The 22,822-nt window shown below is 41.5% G+C and overlaps 1 protein-coding gene across 15 annotated transcripts in view; it reads right to left on the bottom strand.

Annotated features, from left to right (window-relative positions):
• Window positions 1-22,822, bottom strand: part of LRRC56 (leucine rich repeat containing 56) — a 137,666-nt gene that overhangs the window by 55,602 nt on the left and 59,242 nt on the right. For 13 of the 15 annotated variants that reach the window (XM_043515853.1, XM_043515855.1, XM_043515852.1 and 10 more), the window contains one exon: window positions 2,523-2,610. In XM_043515853.1, the coding sequence (XP_043371788.1) occupies window positions 2,523-2,610 (88 nt within the window). Of the gene's footprint in view, window positions 1-74; window positions 251-2,522; window positions 2,611-16,089; window positions 16,341-22,822 lie in introns of those variants that run through there. The other 2 variants (XM_043515857.1, XM_038406196.2) reach the window with 2 other exon arrangements.

The raw sequence follows: 22,822 nt of genomic DNA, 5'->3' as shown, positions 1-22,822 counted from the left end.
AAAACTTACTCATGAAAAATTACAGTTCAGATTGGCTTGATATTTTGCATTACTTAAAGTCATTGGCAACTTACAGCTATGGGATTTGTTGGATCCAAAGGCCAGCTCTCTGTGTAGACTTGGACTAAACAGTGTCTGCATGCAACCCAGAGATAGTTCGCTATATCGAGAGAAGTTAGCAAAAGTCTATCGGAAGGGACTGGAGAGTGACAGATTTATTCCAGTACTAGGAAGGAAAGGGAACCATGACCTGAAGGGAACACATGAGAGAGGAAAAGAGAACAGTGAGATGGTAAATAAACAGTTTTCTTTGTTCTTTCTTTCTAGCCAGAATGATTGGGAAAATCTAATAAACAGATAATTTTTTTTTGCATGAGCATATGAGGAAGAACAGACAGCAGAGATAAAGACTGAAGCAGGCAATGGAAGGGGCTACACATTAAAACAACCAGAAAAGGCATGGAGGATGTACATCTTGTAACTGGCTTGTCACACACAACGGAAAAATATGGCTGAATGGAAACTCAACTTTGGGGAAGAAAAGAATGGGAAAGGCAAAAGGAAATTTCCTTAGGGAGATGACCAGTGTCTGCTGATATTGGAGGGGCAGAGTGAGGGCAGCTGGTTTCAGCAGGGTTACTGAGCATGTTCACTCTGTGTGAGCATGTTCAATACAAGCCAAGCAGAAAATCTGGGTGGGCACATGCCCCTGCATGCCCCCGCAATGCATCATCTCCATTAGGGAAATCTGAGTGCATTATGGAGTGCTACAAAGGAGATGGTTTAATTATGTACTAAATTATCATATGCATGTCATAAAAAGATCCGGGCATCAAAATTATCAAAGAAAAGGGTGCAAAATGGCTGGACAAATCAACACAATTCTCGTACCACCTTACTTCTCAATCCCTATCTAAAAATCTCTGCCAAATCAAAAGGCTTCCTTCAAAAGATCATCCTTCGCATATTAAAGGTGGCCATCCACAGAATTTGGTGGACTGCAAGTGAGAACAAGTTCCTTGACTGAAAATACCCTGCCAGTGCCATCCACTTCCTGGAGTTGGTCTCTGGCTACAGGGAGCGAGACCATCCCACTGTACCATAGTTTCTGTGTTGGAACACGGTAGAGGAGATGTTTTTGGTGATGATAAGAATCAGAGTGTTGCTGAAAGAAAGGGCTAAACAAGAATTGGAGGATGGGCGCTGACAAGCTCAATGTAAACCTTCCTATACAAGAAGTTTTCTCAAAGTACCTTACTTCCTTTTTCTCAAGCCCATTGACATTCACAGGGAGAAGACCAATAAGTGACAAGTATTGACAGCATTCATCAAAATTGTGGAGCACATAGAATTTCTTTCAAGTCCATTCTCTAGCATAGTTAGATATGCCATTTTTAACAGGACTGGATGAGATAGTTAAGTACTGTAAGCAGATACAGACTGACTCTATGCAAAAGAAACCAGGCCAGCATGAGCTGAGATCTTCCAATCTCTTTAGCAGTGAGATATCAAATCTACCTTGGTCACTGGACTTGTCAATGATTACAACTGGACAAGAGAAAATTAGTTCTGTTGCATCTGGTACCATAGATCGATTGAAGAATAAAGGGACTGACCGCCTGATCTTGCTAAGATGAGCATTTTGCAGAATGAATGGGGAGGCAAAGGTGGCCAAAAAAGCTTGGAACTGTGCAGCTCCTGATCTGATCAGCAGCCTCAGAATTGCACAATCTTTTCACCCCATCTCATATTGCCCCAGGGGGCTGTTCCACCGGCCGGAGAACACAGAGGCCTCTATCTGTACCCCCTTTCTCCCAGACATCTCTTATATCAGGGGCCAAAAGGATGGACCTATCGCCACTAGAAGATTTCAATTTACAAGTAAAATCTTCTACTGGGCAGTTAAGATGAGTTTAGGCTGTTTTGTCCACCTGGAGTAGCATAAAGCAGCCTTAATGAACCAGAAAACCTTGCACACACTAGTTTAAAGACTATGGGTGTTGAATGCAGCTCTTCAAGATTACTGCAGTTCGTAATTTTGAAGTTGGCTCACAGGTCTCTGAACAATCACATCCAGGAATAGTGGTAATTAATCTAGACTGGAATTTTCCTATTTGTTTTCCTTTGAGTGCAGCATTATTCATCCTAGCAACATAAAATCAGGCATGAGACACCAGAAAAACAAAAAGAAAAGGAGTACTTGTGGCACCTTAGAGACAAACAAAATCAGCTAAATCTTATTGCCCAGCTACAAGCAGCGCAAACCGAATGGAGCTGAAATTGAACTGGTATTGTTCATCACATTTATATATATTTATGGTTCTATTATTCAGCTCTTCACAGTAAAAAGCTGATAAGATGATGACTGATGCCTGTGTTTTAAGAAAATCTCTAACAAGACTGTATTTCACACATTCCACTGCTTTCTGAGCCACCAGCCCCTCATGTTCAGCATGCTTCTCCTTCACGCCAAAATAAATAAAAGAGTAAGAGATTAAGTACAGGATGAAGTGTTTTCTCACCAAAGTTTCCCAAGCTGTTCTCTCTTGTGTCCACACGCATCTCTAGGGCCTTCACTTGCTGCAGATCATCTACCCCCGTCAGCACTTTCTGTAAAGATAAGAAGAAATAGATGTAAACTCGCAGAAAGTAAGGCAGATGACACGGTGTGGAAATGCTTCCAGTCAGTACTTTGGCAGCATGTTCTCCACATCACAATGGCCCTCTTCCAATATATTCTAAATGAATTTCTTCCAGTAGCTTCAAATCACTCCGGATTGCATGTAACACTTGCATTGTTTACAGTAACAAAAAAATCTGCACTCAGGGTGGAATTCGCCCTTGAACTGAGACACAGCCCAAGACCTACACACTAGTTAAATCTAACTGAAGCATTATTTTGAAGTCTTAACTACTACATAAGCTTTGCGCTAGGACTCTGCACAGGGATGAACTTTGCTCTTGATGCACACTGCAATCAAGGACATGTATATAGTGAGATTAATGTAACATTTTTTTTTTCATAGTCATGCTGTTTACACTCTTAGGAAAAAAACTGTAAAAAGTAACTAGCGATTTTAAGTGCCCAATGTCAAATGTCTTAATGGGGTCTGATTTTCAGAAAATGCTGAGCACACACCCTCTGAAAATCAGGCTCCTTTATAAAGTTGGGCACCCAAAATATTTAGTCACTTCTGAAGATCTTGGTCATAGGGCTAAATCCTGTGAAATGCTAAATAATACGAACTGAATGCATTCCATACTTTGCAAGAGGCACTCAATACCTCACTGGATCAGGCTCAAAATAACCAAAAGCTCCAACAGTCAACATGCACATGCATACTGACATTCTTCTTTATACAATATGGGTTGTCCTTTGCGCCTGTATTAAGAAGAGGATAGGGGAGCAGAAAGCAATTAGTTGGTCCCCACGTATTGGAGAAATTTTAACATTAAAAAGTTACAGCGTTCTTTGTTTATTTTGTTTTAATCTGGAGAATAACATTAATGGCAGGGAAATGATTTATGGGAAGACAATATGTGTGAGTCCACCTCTATTTATGTGTTTTAGGAAAAACACAAGCATGTAGTCCCTGATCTTCAAAGGTATTTGGCCACCTAATTCCCATTTATTTCAATGGGAGTTAAGTGTCGAAATATTTTTAGACACTTAACACAGAGATGTAGGAATTACAATATTCCCACTCACTGGGTCAAATTCAGATGTGATGTAAGTGGGCACAACACGGTTTAATTGGCCATGTGCACTTACAGAGAGGGGATCAAACTCAGTCTTAGTGCATTTAATCATTTTCTTCTTTAAAAGAGGACACTGTATTAATACAAAACTGAGTTTTAAGTATTTGTTAAACTGATTTTTAAACTACAGTTTTAAGTGCACTGGGTCCAATAAAATGTATGGAATGTATTTTGTTCCCACTAGATTTTATTAGATGAGAGGTAAAAAGGCGTAAAGTGCTAGCCTAAAGCTCCCCAAGAACATCCAGAACCTCAGTGAGTGTCCCTGCCACAACAACCACAGAGAAGCCCTCATATTTGTCTCCCACAGAAACTGTCCTGCTTCCATGGAGGTAGTTTCCTCCAAATTTGAGTGACGTTATCCTCACAATAAATCAGAAATTCCTCACTGTTGCACTCACTGTTGCAGTAAGCTTTTCCAACAGAGGACATGGTTTGTGCATCTACTGGTTTACTGTTAGATGCCATACTCCCTCAAACAGTCCTGCAGAAGGATTAGAAAGCTCAGCTGTTTTAGCATTTCTGATCCTTCTCTCAGTGTGGAGGAGATTGTGGCAACTCACAGAGGAGGCCCGTAAACTCAGCAGATTCAAAGATCTATCTGCAGAAAAGGACTCCCTTCAGTCCTCTGGCATTCCACATTGCACAGTTGCCCAGTCTCTACCTCCACCAGAACTCTCTTAGGAGTGGTGCTGCTCTCAACTCCACTTTGTTGTGGCTATACAGTAGAATCCATGGACAGGCCTCAGCTGGAGCCGATCTTTTTACCATCATTAACTCCTGCTCAGATTTCAGCTCAAAAAGCCCCTTGGATTTCTGCTCTGCACAGAACTCTGAGAGAAGCTTGCCACAGACAGCATCATCACACCTATGGCTCCAGGCCAAGTGTGTCCGGCCAGGAACATGCAGACTAAGCATCAGAGTGTGTCTGAGCAGTGTTTTATTTTGGGGGGGGGACGAGGGGGGGTTGGAAGAGAGGAAGCATGTTGTGCTCATGTGAGTCTCTATTTCTTTATTATTTAACATGCTCATGAGGCTCTTCCAAATACTTTAACTGTTTGGCTCCTGGGTCTTAACTCCATCAGCTCAGCTCAGCTTCTTTGATTTGCTGATGTTTTACTAAAATCACCATGGAACCAACCTCATGACACACCTGGTACAAGAGGCAAGAATGAGGAAGGAGTACTTGGCATAACAGACAGCAGCAGAGCAGGTACACCCCTTGCAAGGGACACTGCTACCACAGGAAGAGTATGCAAGTTTATTAAAGAGAGCATCTTCACCTGCAGGTGAAGCGATCACTTTATATCTGACCTATAAGTCCTCCTCCTCAAAGGAAACCTGAACAACACCTTCAAAAGATAAGGTTGGAAGCTTAAATTCATAACTTTGCTAAATCACGGACTGAATAAAGAAACTGGATTTATGATGTATTACAACAATCTATAACCCACTAACAACTCCCCCACCCCCCACAGCTGCCTTCCCCTCCCACTTCCTTTCCCTCCTGGAGGGGTGTTAATGGGTCACTTCACTTTCATCCAGACCACATCACACGATCCATTGTCTACAGCCAAACTCTAAGATACAACCGCATTTGCTCCAATCCCTCAGACAGAGACAAACACCTACAAGATCTCTATCATGCATTCCTACAACTACAATAAACTGGTGAAGTGAAGAAACAGATTGACAGAGCCAGAAGAGTACCCAGAAGTCACCTACGACAGGACAGGCCCAACAAAGAAAGTAACAGAACGCCACTAGCCGTCACCTGCAGCCCCCAACTAAAACCTCTCCAGTGCATCATCAAGGATCTACAACCTATCCTGAAAGACGATACCTCACTCTCACAGATCTTGGGAGACAAGCCAGTCCTCACTTACAGACAGCCCGCCAACCTGAAGCAAATACTCACCAACAATCACACAGCACACAACAAAAACACTAACCCAGAAACCTATCCTTGCAACAAAGCCCATTGCCAACTGTGTCCACATATCTATTCAGGGGACATCATCATAGGGCCTAATCACATCAGCCACACCATCAGAGGCTCGTTCACCTGCACATCTACCAATGTGATATATGCCATCAGGTGCCAGCAATGCCCCTCTACTATGTACATTGGCCAAACCAGACAATCTCTGTGCAAAAGAATAAATGGACACAAATCAGATGTCAAGGATTATAACATGCAAAAACCAGTCGGAGAACACTCCAATCTCCCTGGTCACTCAATTTCAGACCTAAAAGTCGCAATTCTCCAACAAAAAAACTTCAAAAACACACTCCAACAAGAAACTGCTGAATTGGAATTAATTTGCAAACTGGACACCATTAAATTAGGCTTGAAAAAAGACTGGGTGTGGATGGGTCGTTATACACAAAGTAAAAACTATTTCCCCATGCTAATTTTTCTCTTACTGTTACTCCTTCTTGTCAACTGTTTGAAATGGGCCATCCTGATTATCACTGCAAAAGTTTTTCTCCTGCTAATAATAGCCCACCTTAATTGATTAGTCTTTTTACAGTTGATATGGCAACACCCATTTTTTCACGTTCTCTGTGTATATATATCTTCCTTCTGTATTTTCCACTGCATGCATCCAATGAAGTGGGTTTTAGCCCATGAAAGCTTATGCCCAAATAAATTTGTTAGTCTCTAAGGTGCCATAAGTACTCCTCGTTTTTTTTACTGATACAGATTAACAAGTCTACCACTCTGAAACCTTTCATCTTGGATGGTTCCCTGAAATCTTATGCTAAACAATTTGTTCCACCTTGTGTTTAGCTGTGACACTAGTATGTTTCCCAGACATGAAGAAGAGCTCTGAGCTTGTCTCTCTCACCAACAGAAGTTGGTCCAATTAAAGATATTCCCTCACCCACCCTGTCTCTCTAATCTTTGAACCAACACGGCTACAACAACACTGCATATAAGCTCTTTAACAAACAGAAGGCAGAGGGGGCAGTTAAATAGGGTGTTGAGTTGTGAAGAAGAATAGTTGGAGAAATTCCTATTTCAAAGGCATTTTTCATGGAATATTAAAGTAGTTGGAAATATGAAGTATATTTCATATCAGCATGTCACAACTAGAATTATGGAGCCTGGAAAGGAGAAGAGTTGGGGAAGGGATTTCACGGTGACATTCAAAATTATGAAGTTCATACTGAACATTCATCAGTCTCTCTCCTTTTTAGGCTGGTCCATACTATGAGAACATGGAGACACTCAACAAAATTAACAGGGAGAAAATTTAGAACAAATAAAATGAAATGCTAAGAGCCCCTCAATGCCCACTGGCAGAGGGCCAACTATATTGTAATTCATATCAGGCCTGACACACACTGTTGTCATAATATGTGTCCAAAAGGTATCTTCTAAGGTATCATATGTAAACTGGTGACACACTGGGCAAGAATATCAATGCATGATGTATGTACAGGTTGTATATAAAGAATACAATATGCATGTTGGAAATATATTCTTAAAATGTGTTTAGGAGTCATAAATCAAGCCTGCCCTAGACAAAGGGAAGTTGTTTCAGCTGTTTGCCTGTGTCTCCAAAGTTAATTGAGCAAGGTGAGGCCAGAGACACTGGAAGTACAATTACATCTAAAGTAAACAAAGTGATTAAGCCAATTGAAAAAAAAGTTGACCACAGGATGAGGAAGACAGCATGGCGTCTACAACCCAGCAGGGGAGAGGAACTTTATCTGGGTTTACTTTTTAAAGAATATTTTTCAAAATCTTACTGGACTATGAAAAGAAAGTAAGAGAACCCTTTAATTATCTATCACTCAGCACCTCTGAGCATGTGAATGGGTGATCTTCCTGGCCTGAAGGGCAGGAACTGCTGCTAACTTGCTGTAAGTGAGAAACTGTTTAGAGAAATATATAGTTTGCTAAAGTTAAGACTTAGACACTGGGTAGAAAGCATGTGGGTTTTTTTCGTTTTGTTTGTAACCATTTTCTGTTTCTCTTACCTCTGCTTAGTATCACTTACATTTCTATTCTTTGTTAATAAACTTATTTTTAATTTTACTATAAACCCTTTTAGTGCTGTCATGCTGAATTAAATGTGAGTCCTCAGTTAAACCAAATGACTGTACACACCACTGACTTCCTGAGAAAACTACAATCCATTGGTGATCTTCCAGAAAACACCATCCTAGCAACTATGGATGTAGAAACAATGAGAAGTCCTTGTGGCACCTTAGAGACTAACAAAAAAGTTCTCTACCCCAATATTCCACATAAAAATGGACTACAAGCCTTCAGGAACAGTATCCCCGATAATGTCACGGCAAACCTGGTGGCTGAACTTTGTGACTTTGTCCTCACCCACTATTTCAGATTTGGGGCAATTTATACCTTCAAGTCAGCAGCACTGCTATGGGTACCCGCATGGCCCCAAGTATGCCAACATTTTTATGGCTGACTTAGAACAATACTTCCTCAGCTCTTGTCCCCTAGCGCCCCTACTCTACTTGTGCTACATTGATGACATCTTCATCATCTGGACCCACGGGAAGGAGGCCCTTGAGGAATTCCAGCAGGATTTCAACAATTTCCACCCCATCATCAACCTCAGCCTGGATTGCCCACACAAGAGATCCACTTCCTGGATACTACAGTGCAAATAAATGATGGTCACATAACCACCACCCTATACCGGAAACCTACTGACCACTATACTTACCTACATGCCTCCAGCTTTCATCCAGACCACATCACACGATCCATTGTCTACAGCTAAGCTCTAAGATAAAACCACATTTGCTCCAATCCCTCAGACAGAGACAAACACCTACAGGATCTCTATCAAGCATTCTTAAAACTGTAATACCCATCTGGTGAAGTGAAGAAACAGATTGACAGAGCCAGAAGAGTACCCAGAAGTCACCTATGACAGGACAGGCCCAACAAAGAAAGTAACAGAACGCCACTAGCCGTCACCTGCAGCCCCCAACTAAAACCTCTCCAGCGCATCATCAAGGATCTACAACCTATCCTGAAGGACAATCCCTCACTCTCACAGATCTTGGGAGACAGGCCAGTCCTTGCTTACAGACAGCCCCCCAACCTGAAGCAAATACTCACCAGCAACTACACACCACACAACAAAAACACTAACTCAGGAACCAATCCCTGCAATAAACCCCGTTGCCAACTCTGTCCACATATTTATTCAAGGGACACCATCATAGGACCTAACCACATCAGCCACACCATCAGAGGCTCATTCACCTGCACATCTACCAATGTGATATATGCCATCATGTGCCAGCAATGCTCCTCTGCCATGTACATTGGCCAAAACGGACAGTCTCTACGCAAAAGAATAAATGGACACAAATCAGACGTCAAGAATTGTAACATTCAAAAACCAGTAGGAAAGCACTTCAATCTCCCTGGACACTCAATAACAGACTTAAAAGTGGCAATTCTTTAACAAAAAAAACTTCAAAAATAGACTTCAATGACAAACTGCAGAACTGGAATTAATTTGTAAAATGAACACCATCAAATTAGGCCTGAATAAAGACTGGGAGTGCCTGGGTCACTACAAAAAGTAATTTTCCCTCTGTTGATACTCACACCTTCTTGTCAACTGTTGGGAATGGGCAACGTCCACTTTAATTGAATTGGCCTCATTTGCACTGACCCCCAACTTGGTAAGGCAACTCTCATCTTTTCATGTACTGCAATATATATACTGTTTACTGTATTTTTCACTCCATACATCTGATGAAGTGGGTTTTAGCCTATGAAAGCTTATGCCCAAATAAATTTGTTAGTCTCTAAGGTGCCACAAGGACTCCTCACTGTTTTGCTGATACAGACTAACACAGAAAGAAAAGGAGTACTTGTGGCACCTTAGAGACTAACAACTTTATTACAGCATAAGCTTTCGTGACCTACAGCTCACTTCATCGGATGCATTGAGCTGTAGCTCACGAAAGCTTATGCTCTAATAAATTTGTTAGTCTCTAAGGTGCCACAAGTACTCCTTTTCTTTTTGAGAATACAGACTAACACAGCTGCTACTCTGAAGACTAAAACAGCTATCACTCTGAAACCTGACTGTATACTGTTTCTCTGGAGGCAGTAAATTTAATAATTTCTGTGAGTGCTCAGTGACAGGTACTGGAGAGTACAGAGAGACATCTCTGGGGAACTCGGGTTCACTGATTACTATTTGCAAAGCAAGGTTTAGACTGGCAGAGTCTTGAGGAGTTTGCTGGTAAAACAGACAGACTAATATGGCAGGAAGCTGACACACAGTGTAATCTCTAGCAAAGCTCACTCTTGTTAAGGCAGAGGGGTAACACAATGGCTTATAGTTCTGGGCTGCCCTGAGGAGAGCATCACAACACAGTACACAGACAACCTGTGGAATTTACTGCTATACATATAGTGTAAGTATAATAAGTAAAGCTCAAGCACTATGGGCAAGATCTCAGCTGGGGCAGAGAAGTGTTTGGTGCATATGGAAATGGAGAGTGGGGTAAAACTGGATCTCAGTCATTTTTGTACCTCTTTGTTCTTGGGGCCAACCCTGGGGCCGAAACAGTTTTTGGCATAAATTACGGATGCCTCAGGGCTGCTCAGAGTTATGCCTGGCTGTCCACAGGCCTAATGGACATTTTGGTAGCTAGGATATGCTGGAGCACAGAGTCACTCTTGCCATATCTCTTTTCTCCAGTATTGCCTACTATGCCAGGAGCCAGGAAGGGGAAGGGCATAAAGCTAGATATGCAGGCTCTATGCCCCCGAGGATCCCTTCACACCAGAGGAATCTTCAGTTGTTTTCAGCTGCTTTGTCCCAGCCAAAGCAGGCAGAAAAAGGTGACAACCTGGTCTAACAGATGGTTTTGAAAGATGCTGGATGAATTCATGATCACTCTGTGAGAGAAGATAAATTAAAGAAATCAAAACTCCCGCCTCAGGGGATAAAATGATCATCTGTTGGTATCAGGAAAGAATTCCCTATCCTACACCCACATAAAGCACTGCACAAAAAAGCTCGGTATTTTATGGGCAGAGGAGGTTACTTTCTGAAGAATCAGATATTAATTACTTTCTGATGTGGGATGCTTAATTAGATGACCCAAAAGTCTGATCCAGCCAAGCAAATCCTATGGGCTGCCCTAAGTTTTCTGGTTTCAGAGTAGCAGCCGTGTTAGTCTGTATTCGCAAAAAGAAAAGGAGTACTTGTGGCACCTTAGAGACTAACAAATTTATTAGAGCATAAGCTTTCGTGAGATACAGCTCACTTCATCGGATTCTGTACATCAGAGGTTAAACAAATGAATTTCTGAGCGTGTACTATTTATTTATTATACGGAGAGACTTCTGTGAAAAGTACTTTGCAATTCCTTGAGTACTGATGTATTGTCAGTATAACAGAGAGACACAAAGTTCACTTGACATCTCTGGGCCTCTTTCCTAAAGAACAAACTGCTCAAGCATTTTCCCATGTGAAACTGTAGGAACAATTAGTAATCTACACTGCCAGTATTTTTAGCAAAATACTCCATGGTGTCTTATGCACTACTCATATCACCAGAAGGGGCTGGCAGGGATTTAATGGCAAAGTTTGCACTAGTTTAGAAAGCTATTCTTCCTAATGACAAGTAAAAGCAATAAATATTTTACATAGAGTTCTGAGTTAAAATAAAATAACATAAAATAAAATAAAACTTTTCTGATCTGGCAGTGCTTCACAACTGCCAGAACAGTCACCTGGGAATGCTAGGAAATTAGATTCTAGACCCTCTTGCAACCTCTCTATATAAATTCCTTAACTGGCATGTAACATTTGTTTAATACTAGTGCATACAACTAATGTTTTCGCTATTCCTCAGTTTTTTCATGCACTCCTCTAAAAGCAGATACGCTGTACAAAGCCTTGAAGAGCAAGTTGTGTACAGTTGTCACAGAAGCTTTTCCAGCTGTACGCTTGTTCTGTCAGTCCTGCTTAATTTGACAAATTCAAGAATTCCTTAATGGTGAGCTTATTTTCTGACTAAATACTATGTCTGTTTGCAAACACTGGAGTCGTGTCCACTCATGTTTTATTTGCTTTTCACAGAGATTCTAAGCTCATGTTTCCCACTGTAGCTTAAACTCCTCTACACAAAAATGTTAATGTTGCTATAAGGCTAATAATTTATTCCTTTTAAAATTAAATTTATTAGAACCTTATAATTGAGAATTTACACAATACAAAGTCAGGAAATTCTCAGGTTTCAAAGTAGCATCCAATGAAGTGAGCTGTAGCTCACGAAAGCTTGCGCTCAAATAAATTTGTTAGTCTCTAAGGTGCCACAAGTCCTCCTTTTCTTTTTGAGGAAATTCTCAGTTAAGGTTCCATTATAAACCTTTCCTCTGTCCCCCCATATGCTTCCCACGTACAGACTGGAAACACCCAGCATCTCTACACTAACTTTCATTCTGCCACCTTATGCATATGCATTACCTACTCTCCCTTCCAGCTGATACTGAGAGGTTAAGCTAGGCCTCTAACAGATAATCAAGAGTGTGGATGGAAGGAAGATGGGTGGTAATGGAGCATTTCCTGGCCTTTATGTGGAGAGTAGGAAAGGGTATTGGTGGCAGAGTTTAGGATGGGGACAGAGGAAACTTCGGAGCAATTTGCAGGATTGGAGCTTCAATGCTTAACTACTAAACAACATATTTTCCATGCCGAGTTGCTGAGAACCCTCAATGACCACTGACTTCCAAAGAAATTTATGGCATTCAGGACGTTTCAAGAGGTGCTGAGCATCTCCCAAGATCAGGTCTTACATTTTCTGTAATAAATTCTCAATTTTAATTGTATACAACATTCAAGATTTTTGCTGGAGTGAGTAAGAGATATACATTTTTGTATCAGTTTTTGTTTTTAATTTGTTTTAAAGATTCTCCCTCTCCCTACAGGTAGATACACCACAAGATATACCAAAAGATCTATTTGTTATGCAATGATTCTTTACCTTGTTTACCTATCAAGTAGTTAAGGCTAGAGTGATACAACATTGAGGCAACAAACTCATGAAATGATAAGAATTTTTAATTTGTTGTTATGGTATATTAGCTAAGCAGACATGACCATGTAAAATCAAAATCTGATTTATGAAAAAAATGAACAAGGTTTTTGTCAGGCTGTTTTCAGTGTGCAACGTCAGATGTTGTCTAAGCAGCAGGATAAGCACTATTATAACAGATGCAAGCTTTCACTATAATTTTTAACAGTATTAAAAATTAGGTAAAAATGCATAAAAGAAAAGATTTGGGACTAAATAGGGTCTTGGTGCCGAGATTCCTTCCCCATAGTTTTAATCATGTTAACATCTATAGTGAACTACAATAAAGCAGAAAAAGAAAAGGAGGACTTGTGGCACCTTAGAGACTAACAAATTTATTTGAGCATAAGCTTTCGTGAGCTACAGCTCACATCATCGGATGCAGAGCATCATTAGATCCCAATGAAGCTAATTCTCTCTCTCTCCTTCGTTTAGATCTTTACTGCACTTGTAATTGTTCATCATGATTTTGCACTTGTTTGCTCCATCTGTGGCTTTTATGTCAAATTTATTTTGTTTACAACTCAGAGGCTAACTTTCAGCCCAGGAAAAAAGGAAGGTATTTAGTCAGTTCAGTAAGAGTCCAATCTGTAGATGCAGATCTCCGATATTTTCTCTTCTCCCAAGAGAATGAGCATATAGCACATGAAATACACCCCAACCTCTTCAGCAATGGAAGTAACAACCACTTCTGAATACGCGTATATCACTTTGCAGAGCAAAACACTGCTGCAATTTATCAGGCAAGGTAGTGGAGCAAGATCAATAAAAAGCAAGACACGTAAAACGCTTCCTTTCGGCTGTAAAGATCACACATACACACCTTGACAGTCTCAGAAATTCAGAAATGGAAATTGTGATGGGCTCCCCCGGGGTGCAGCCTGGGACTGGGCCCCCTGAATTCTCCCCAGCCTGGGCTGTCTCTCACAATGCCTTGCTAGTGACCAGCAGCAAACCCCTCCAGGCGCTGTGATCACTCAGCACAACTGCATGTGGAGCCCCACATACCCAGCTAGATTGCGTGAGTGCTCCCGGAGCCACTCATGAATCACACAGAGAAAGGCACCAGCCAAATCCCCCCAGTGCCCAGCACTGGACCGCAGTAATATACCGTCTTGCACTGTTCAAGATGGACAGTGCAGATTTATTAATTGGTTCACCACTTCAACAATGGAAAGTGGACATACACCAACATTTGCCAACCTGAGTAGATTTGCCCCACACTTCATACAAACTCACTGTAAAGATAAACAATTAAACACATTTATTGACTATAAAAGGTAGATTTTAAGTAATATTAAGTGATAGGCAAAAAGTCAGAGTGGTTACCAAAATAAAATAAAATATAAGCACAGTCTAAACTCTCAACTCTATTAGACTGGGCAACATCTAGATTAAGCAGTTTTTCTCACCGCACTGGATATTGCAGTCCTTAATATACAGGTTTGTTCCTTAAATGTGGGCCAATCTCCTCTGTTGGACTCTTGTCTTCCTCTCAGTGTCTTAGGGCTAGTCTACACTGGCAAAGCTAAAGTGCTGCTGCAGCAGCTCTTTAACTTGGCTTGTGTGGTTGCAGCATAGCACTCGGAGAGTGCTGGTGCACTGTTTACACTGGCGCTTTACAGCACTGAAACTTGGTGCGCTCATGGGGCTGTAAATTGCCAGTATAGACAAGTCCTTAGTTGCTTGCAGTGAAGGTGGGGGCAGGAGAAGGGCCCAATATGAATCCACTCTGTCTGTTTTATACCCTCAGTTCATGTGCTTGGGGAGCACAAGTTCAGGCATGTCCGGGGGGCATTGCTGAGTCTCTCCAAGGGCATGGCTACACTTGCAGATGTAGAGCGCTGTGAGTTAAACCAGCCCTCGGAGACCGCAGCAGGGAAAGCGCTGCAGTGTGTTCACACTGTCAGCTGCAAGCACACTGGGGTAACATGCATGACATTGTGGCTGGCTTTGCACAAATGGGTTTCACTAATTGCAGAGGGGCGATAGATGGGACGCATAATCCAATTCTGGCACCATTCCACCTAGCCTCCGAGTACGTTCATCAGAAGGGGTATTTCTTTATGGTTCTCCAGGCAATTGTGGATCACTGTGGGCGTTTCACTGACATTAACGCAGGCTGGTCTGGAAAGGTGCATGACGCATGCATCTTTCGGAACACAGGCCTGTTCAGGAAGCTGCAAGCCAGGATTTTCTTCCCAGACCAGAAGATCACCATAGGGGAAGTCAAAATGCCCATTGTGATCCTTGGAGACCCTGCTTACCCTTTAATGCCATGGCTCATGAAACCCTACACAGGGAGCCTTGACAGCAGCAAGGAGCGGTTCAACAACAGGCTGAGTCGGTGCAGAATGACTGTGGAGTGTACTTTTGGCCATTTAAAAGGCCGCTAGTGCTGTCTGTATGGGAAGCTGGACCTGGCCGATGACAACATCTTCATGGTTAAATCTGCGTGCTGTACCCTCCATAATATTTGTGATGGGAAGGGTGAAAGATTCATTCAGGCATGGATCTCGGAGGTTCAACACCTGGAGGCTGAATTTGAACAGCCAGAGAGCACGGCTATTAGAGGGGCCCAGCGCGGGGCTGCAAGGTTTAGGGATGTCTTGAGGAAGCAATTTGAGGCTGAAAGCCACCAGTAATGTTTGGTGCCCTGCATGGGAGCAAAGTGCAGTGGTTCCAATGTTAGTAGGAATCTGTGTTTGCTGCATATGATGTACTGATTTTCAGTGCCTATGGCTTTCATGGGCTACGGTATCTTACTTAATGCAATAATAAAGAATGTTTTCAAAGCCAAAATTTTCATTTATTGAAAAGAAACACAACTGCTTGGGAAACAGAAAGGGCATGACACTTCTGTGTTGTGTGGGATGAGGGAAGGGGGTGCGGTGGGGTGGGGAACGGGACAATTACAGATTTGCCTATGTCCTGTTATCATACTCAGCCTTCCTGTCTGGAATGCCATGCAATGAGTGCTGAACTTCAGGCTGACGAAAATGCGTGGTGCATGGGTTGAGTGCAGTGGGTAAGGGTCATAGTTTGCAGGGTGCAGGGCTGGGTGGTGAAACTACAGATGTTGGAGGCAGCTGGTGGCAATAAGAACCTGGATGTTGGGGAAAGTGGGTTGGAGGTGACATGGGGGCACAAGGGAAAGAGTTTTGGAACAAGGGCTGCGGCGGGGGGGGGAGGGAACGCGGCACAGAAGTGCTGTGCCTGCATTGCTATGAGCACCTGTATCGAGTCCACTTGGCGGTTCCATGATGCTTAGCAGCTGCTCTGTGCTTTAGTGCCGGCGATCCGCATTCTGCTGGTGGACCCTTCTTTCTCTCTCCCGCCACTCCTGCACTTTTTGATTTTCATTAAGGGACTGCTGCATTACTTCATGCAGCATAACCTCTTTGCTTCTACATGGCCACTTCCTGATTCTTTGGAGTCTTTTGACTGTTGATAACAAGGACAGCTGGGATCTCAAGGTCGCATTGCAAAATGCGACACTTAACAGAAGCAGCATTGTTCACACCAGACAGAGCAATGATTCAGCCGTACTTAAAGACAAGCACAGTGTACACAATAGCAGAAATTGCCCGTCCCAGAGCAAGTGCACATAATCCACAGGAGCCCCAAAATGGTGAGTAAGCACAGGGGCAAGGGGGACTGATTGTTTCACGGCCCTACTGTCCTCTGGGGTTCTGTGCCTTGGGGAGAGCTAACAGCTGCAGGGGGCTCCTGTACTGAACACTCTCCCCACAGTTTCCACAGGAGTTTGTCCTTGAAGATATCTCGCTGGTGACCTGAGAAGCAAGGGAGGGTCTTCTACTACAATGCCTCTTCTGCCCTGGTCCATATGCAGCTTACCTGTGTGCAGCAATGGTCCCTCACCCCTCACAGCACAGTGGCACGGACATGTTAGCTTTACTGGGACAAGGAGCACAGTAGCTCTGCCAAGGAACCTGTGCAAGTGGATTGCCCAGCTTCTGCATGAGACCTTTGAAGAGATCACTTAGGCTGATTAGTATGATGTGAGAGAGCACATCAATGCCCTATTCCGCATCTAGGCATGCATGCAGCCCTAACCCTCCTCATTCCAAGAGCCTGAACCGAACAACTTCCTTCCCAAAATAAAAGCTGCTTACCAAGCACCTCCTCTGGTGTTTGTCCTTCCTCAAGCACCGTCCACTGCAACTGGCTACCTTCCTCCTGGCTTGAAAACAGCTCCTGGCTGAATGCATCTAGGGATGCCGGGCTGTCTCCCTCCTCCTCAGCACCCTCACTCCCGCTTTCCTCCTCCTCCTCCTCCTGCCTTGTTGAACTGGGCTCTGAAGTGTCCATGGTGATCTTTGGAGTGGAGGTGGGCTCACCTCCAAGTATTGCATCCAGCTCTTTGTAAAAACGGCAGGTTGCGGGGGCAGCACCGGAGCAGCAGTTTGTTTTGTGGGCTTTGTGGTAGGCATTCTGCAGCTCCTTCACTTTAACCCTGCACTGCAGTGCTTCCCGGTCATGTCCCTTGATATCTGCCCAAAAGTATAGTAATTCCTACAGCTGGAGTGCAGCTGGGATTGGATAGCTTCCTCCCCCCAAACACGGACGAGGTCCAGCACCTCGCCATTGCTCCATACTGAGGATTGCCTGGCACGTGGAGCCATGGTCACCTGGAAAGATTTGCTGAGAGGACTCCACGCCTTGCTGAGAAAACAGGAAGGGGATTTTCAAAATTCCCAGAGAATTTAAAGGGCGGGTCTGACAATTGGTCACCTGAGGACAGGGCAGTAGAGTTCAAAGTGATGACCAGAGTGGCTAGAACAGGCATTGTGGGACACTTCTGGAGGCCGATCAGAGCACATTGATAGACCAGGGCATCCACACTGGCGCCATGGTGCAATATTTCTATACCATGAAGATAACATCAATATTTCCTTAAACCAACAGTGCTTCCATAAAATAAGAATCAGATGCAAGAGTGGAACACCCTGTAGAGCTAAAAACCAAGAAGTAAGGCCCTGAGCCTGCAACATGTTCTGGTGCAGCTGGATCTCTGTGCCTGCATAGAGCATCATAGATTTCAATGGAGGCTTACACAATGCTTCAAGGTGCGTGTGTGGTGGGGAAGGGGGGGGCATAAGGCTCCTGATCCGGCAACTTACCGAGTCTGTACAGAGACCCATTGGTGGACCTCACTGGAGCTCAGTGCAAGCACAGAGGTCTGCCCACATGCAGCAGTTTGAAGGATCAGGTCCTAAGCGTGTTCTCACATGAATGAAAAATACATCTGTGTGTGTGTATTTTATTTTAATTTCACTCTTGTATTCAATTTCTTTTTTGGAAGACTGCAGAGACTAGAACACAGCAATAACACCCAAAACCTTCACAGCTAAAGAGACAATAAGAAAGATACTGTAAATATGCTTTTAAAAATAAAACCAAGTCTTTCACACATCTTGATAATTAATGGCATGTGGTTGTTTTAAAAACTTCCCACATGAAGATTTGTTTCAGATAAAGTGTTTGAGCAGTGGCTCTATTTTTATATTTGAAAAAGCTGAGGAAGTGACTTTATGGAAGCAGCTGTTTCAACTTGATCAACATAAAGGTCAAAGAATAGATAAATTAGATACGTTATTAAAACAAGCTGTAAACATTGTTAATGTTTCCTTGACAATGTCGTATAATTTTTCCTTTGAAGAGGAAGTATGTTCCAACAATGCCATCACAAAAGTCAGATTCTAGGGCAAATAAGTGACCATATACAGTAGAAATCAGATAGACAAAACATGTTCATTTAATACTTGTTCTGATAAGTGGGCTTCCCTATCAATTTGAAAACATGCAACCTTGAAGTGCTTGGGCTTGATCCAATCCACTAGGGTGTGGACACAAAATAAACTGCTTTAGCTTCACTGAAAAAAAGAAAGAGATTCATATTTGTAGGAGGGTCTAACTGGTTGTTAATACAAGAAATAAAGTGTATAATGAAATTTCAGTTGCTAGGGATGATGATAACATTAAAGCTTTTCTCATAATAGTTTATTATTTAATAAAAAGCAATATGGCTTTGGAAAAAGAAGGGATATATGCTGGGTGAAGTAATGTCTTAAAGCCTTATCCAAAGCCCACTGAAGTCCATAGGTATCTTTTCATTGACTTCAATGGGTCTGGATAAGGCTCCCTAAGAAAGCAAAAGGCTACTTTAGAGAGAAAGGTGGGTGAGGCAATATCTTTTATTGGACCAACTTCTGTTAGTGAGAGAAACAAGTTTTTGAACTACACAGCTCCTCCTCAGGTCTGGGAAAGGTACTTAAAGTGTCACAGCAAAATGCAAGGTGGAACAGATCGTTTAGCTTAAGTAGTTAGCCAAGGCCGTCCTTAGGAATTACGGTGTCCTAGGCGAGATTATTAAACTGGTGCCCCTATGCCTGACTTGCTCTTAGCAACACAAACATAAGCTTACAGTATTGGAAAACTTGCCACATGCACTTTATTAAAAACATTTATTTATTAACTGAATTAAGCACACTGTAATGCTGATGGACTAGCACGAAAGAAGTAGCGCTATAGAAAAAATTCTGATTTATTGACAAAAAGATGCAAATAATATAATGTTTTTAATTTGTCAACATTTTATTGGAAATTTCTATGAAGAGGTATTGAAACAAGGATTTGTTTTTAATTAAAAGAGATCTTTCTGTCTTTTTTGGCTGCAAAATCAGTAATAATGTCATTGTCTGACAAAGACAAAAGTGATGTCTTCTTCGATTGCAAGAATAGCAAGACTAGTCAAGCATTCCTGACTCATTGTAGAACGGAGATAGTTTTTAATGAGCTTTAGTTTTGAGAAACTCCATTCTCCTGATGCTACTGTTACAGGAGTTGTCAGTAGAATACGAGTGGCAAGGTACACATTAGGATATATGTCGACAAGTTTGCTGATATGAATAAACTGTACAATGTCCATCACCGATTTTGCATATGGCAACATTGATGACAATATACTCAATTCTTCATACAGTTCAAGTCCATTTAAATCAAAACTATCACTGTGCTTCAGGTTCTTCTAGGTTCTTGCACTTCGTCATTTGCTGCTCTTGTTTTCCTAGTTCGTTGAATTTAGTTATGTCATACAAAAATCCAAACTGTTCATGGTGTGCTTGTAAGGTATTAAGCCTTTCATCAACGGCAGATATTGCTTTATCCATCACAACATTAAAAAATTCAACCTCAAATTTCTTTTCTGGATCGTCTATGGGCTCTTCTACGCCTTCATATTCTGCTTGCCGTTTTTTCCTTGAAACTCGTGTCATGTTCAGACAGGGAAATTTTGGTTCTGTGCAAGCTCTCTTGCTGTAACTTGTGCTTCTTTGAATCCATTTTCTCTGTACTTCACAAAAAAGTCTTGTGTGTTGTTTAGTAAGGTAAAGTGTTGAATCAAGTTGCATCATTGGACTCTGCATTATTTTGCTTACACTTGAGATTTTAACAAGAATGTCATACCAGATTACGACAGATGTTAGAATCTTGAAGCTGGATATTTCAGAGGCCAATGACTGTGCTTCACTTTTAGCTTTTGGATCTCTGGCTTCTTCTGAAATAGCAACCAGTGCTTCGTAAACTTCCTCAGATTGATATCTCAATGTTTTTGCACTTTCTACTCTGCTTTCCCAGTGTGTCTCAAATAGAGGCTTAATGGTAATATCATTGACATGTGCTTTGAATATTTGCCACCGTTGAGTGGAAGCTGAAAAGGGCACGTAAATGCATTGCAGAAAACCAAAAAAAGAAATAGCTTCCACAGAAGACTTGGCCATATCACACATCAAATTAAGGCTGTGGCATGAACATGGAACAAAAAAGGCTCATGGATTTTCTGCCAGCAAACTAGCTTGCACGCCAGAAATGCATCCTCTCATATTGGCACCATTATCATAGCCTTGTCCTCTAATGTTCATTATGGACAATCCCATTCATTTTAGTTCATCAAGGAGAGCTTGAAGTCCAAAATCTGCAGTGTACTCTACTTCTAAAAATGTGATAAATAATTCCTTAACTGTAATCTGTGCTGAATCACTAATGTCAATAAATCTCAATACTAACGACATCTGTTCTTGATGACTTATGACCGGAGTGCAATCTAGAATTACAGCAAAATATTTTGCCAAAGTAACCAATAAAACAATTTTGTCTCTCACTTTATCGCTCATTAGCAAGATCAGTTCATTTTTAATTCTTGGTCCCAAATAGTGGTCATGTATTTCATTTTCAATTACTCTTCGGAGACGTTCACTCATCACTGTGTCAAATTTTCCCAGCAGTTGTACAAGGCCCAAAAAATTGCCATTTTTGGGCTGGAATAATTTCTCAACGCTTCCTCTAAAAGCAAGATTGTTTGTTGATAGATATTCAACAATAGATAATAGACGTTCAAGAAAATAGAAAGATCTGGTTCTGCTAAGTGTTTATAAATTGAAGTGGAGAGACTAGTCAGCCATAATAAAGCTCAGTCACAAAATATGTTAAGTGACCAGATGAAGGAGCAGCAGTAATATATATAATATGATTCTATGATGGATTATCATTGAAAAGCTTCATGGAATTGTGGGAGGATGGATTTTTTCCCCCAAAAAGGGCTTGAATAAAGACAGTGAGATTGGTCCTTGTGTAAAGGGTGTTGTATTAAAATCTACCTACTTTCAGTTCCTATATTGCTAAGATAGCTGAGAGATGACATAACGTCATTTCAATTCACAAACTGGTTGTGGGAAGAAGTTATTGAAATGCACACAGAGTAGCCTCAAAAAAAATGTGAATGGACTCTCCCTAGATTGAAAATATGATAGTATCCAAGGACTTTTATGAGGTCACATGTTGCAATGCTGCTTCTCTGACTCCAGCAATCTTTGATTTTGGGCATCAAGAGTTGTCTGATTTTTTAACCTTACACTCAGCTCACACCATTTGTGCATACTTTCAATGTGGTGTTGTGCCTTTTCATGTTGCGGTAATATGTGACTAAGGTTTTTCCAATCATTAATACCCATGGTTGCTATCTTAAAATTGCAACTATTGAAAAGCTTGCATGGGAAACAAAATATAGCATCCTTGCATTTGGAGTACACAAGGCACCGTCTGTTGACAATTTCATCATTAGAAAGTCTTTTGTAGTAATTGTTTTCTGTGAATTTCCTACCTCTAATGTCTTTAGGATATTCAAGACCTTTTTTTCTCCCAGGGTCTTTCTCAAGTATAATGGCACGGAATTAATTGTTTAAAGATTGCAGCCATGTGCCAATGTCATCTATATCCCATGCTAGTACAGTTTCAACTGTTGTAATTTCTTGTTTTGTGTCTGCGTCTTTTCAAATGACTGTTCTGTGTGTTGTTGAGTTTCTTGAGCTTCATCTGCATAAAAATTTTCTTCAGCAGTTACCTGATGATCTTGATCAACTTCATTGTTTTCATGACATACAAACTTAAGTATAGAACCCTTCTGTGCTTGTACAGCTAATTCTATTTCATCTTTTCGTTTTCTTTTTTGTGACCCAGAAAGTTGTTTTCAATACGACATAACTTATAAGGGTGTTTTTTAAAGAAATAACTTTAAATGATCAGATTATCAGAAATATTATCTAAAATAACTAATATAGGATAGTCATGAGTCTGTGATCTTGAGCTAAATTGAAGACACCTCACAAGGATCTCCACCCTGACTGAGACACAGTAGAGTTGGAAACCCATGCCATTTTTACAAAGCCACTTTTTAGTTTTAAATGTATAGTGGGCATCAGTCTTAATGTTAGTTACAACTCTATATCAACCTTATACTGTAAATAGATCAATGGCATTATCCAGTTTAATAAGATGGGTTTCCAAAAACATAACCCTAGTTTTACTCCTAGGTAAAGCACAAAGTGACCAAAATGAAGTCAGCACAGAATCATCTCATCTAGATTAAGGTAGCATAGAAATGTTACAG

Source organism: Dermochelys coriacea, chromosome 6, assembly GCF_009764565.3.
Source record: "Dermochelys coriacea isolate rDerCor1 chromosome 6, rDerCor1.pri.v4, whole genome shotgun sequence".
NCBI lineage: Eukaryota > Metazoa > Chordata > Testudines > Dermochelyidae > Dermochelys > Dermochelys coriacea.
Note: the sequence above shows the minus strand (reverse complement) of the source record. Positions and strands in the feature narration are given on the sequence as shown.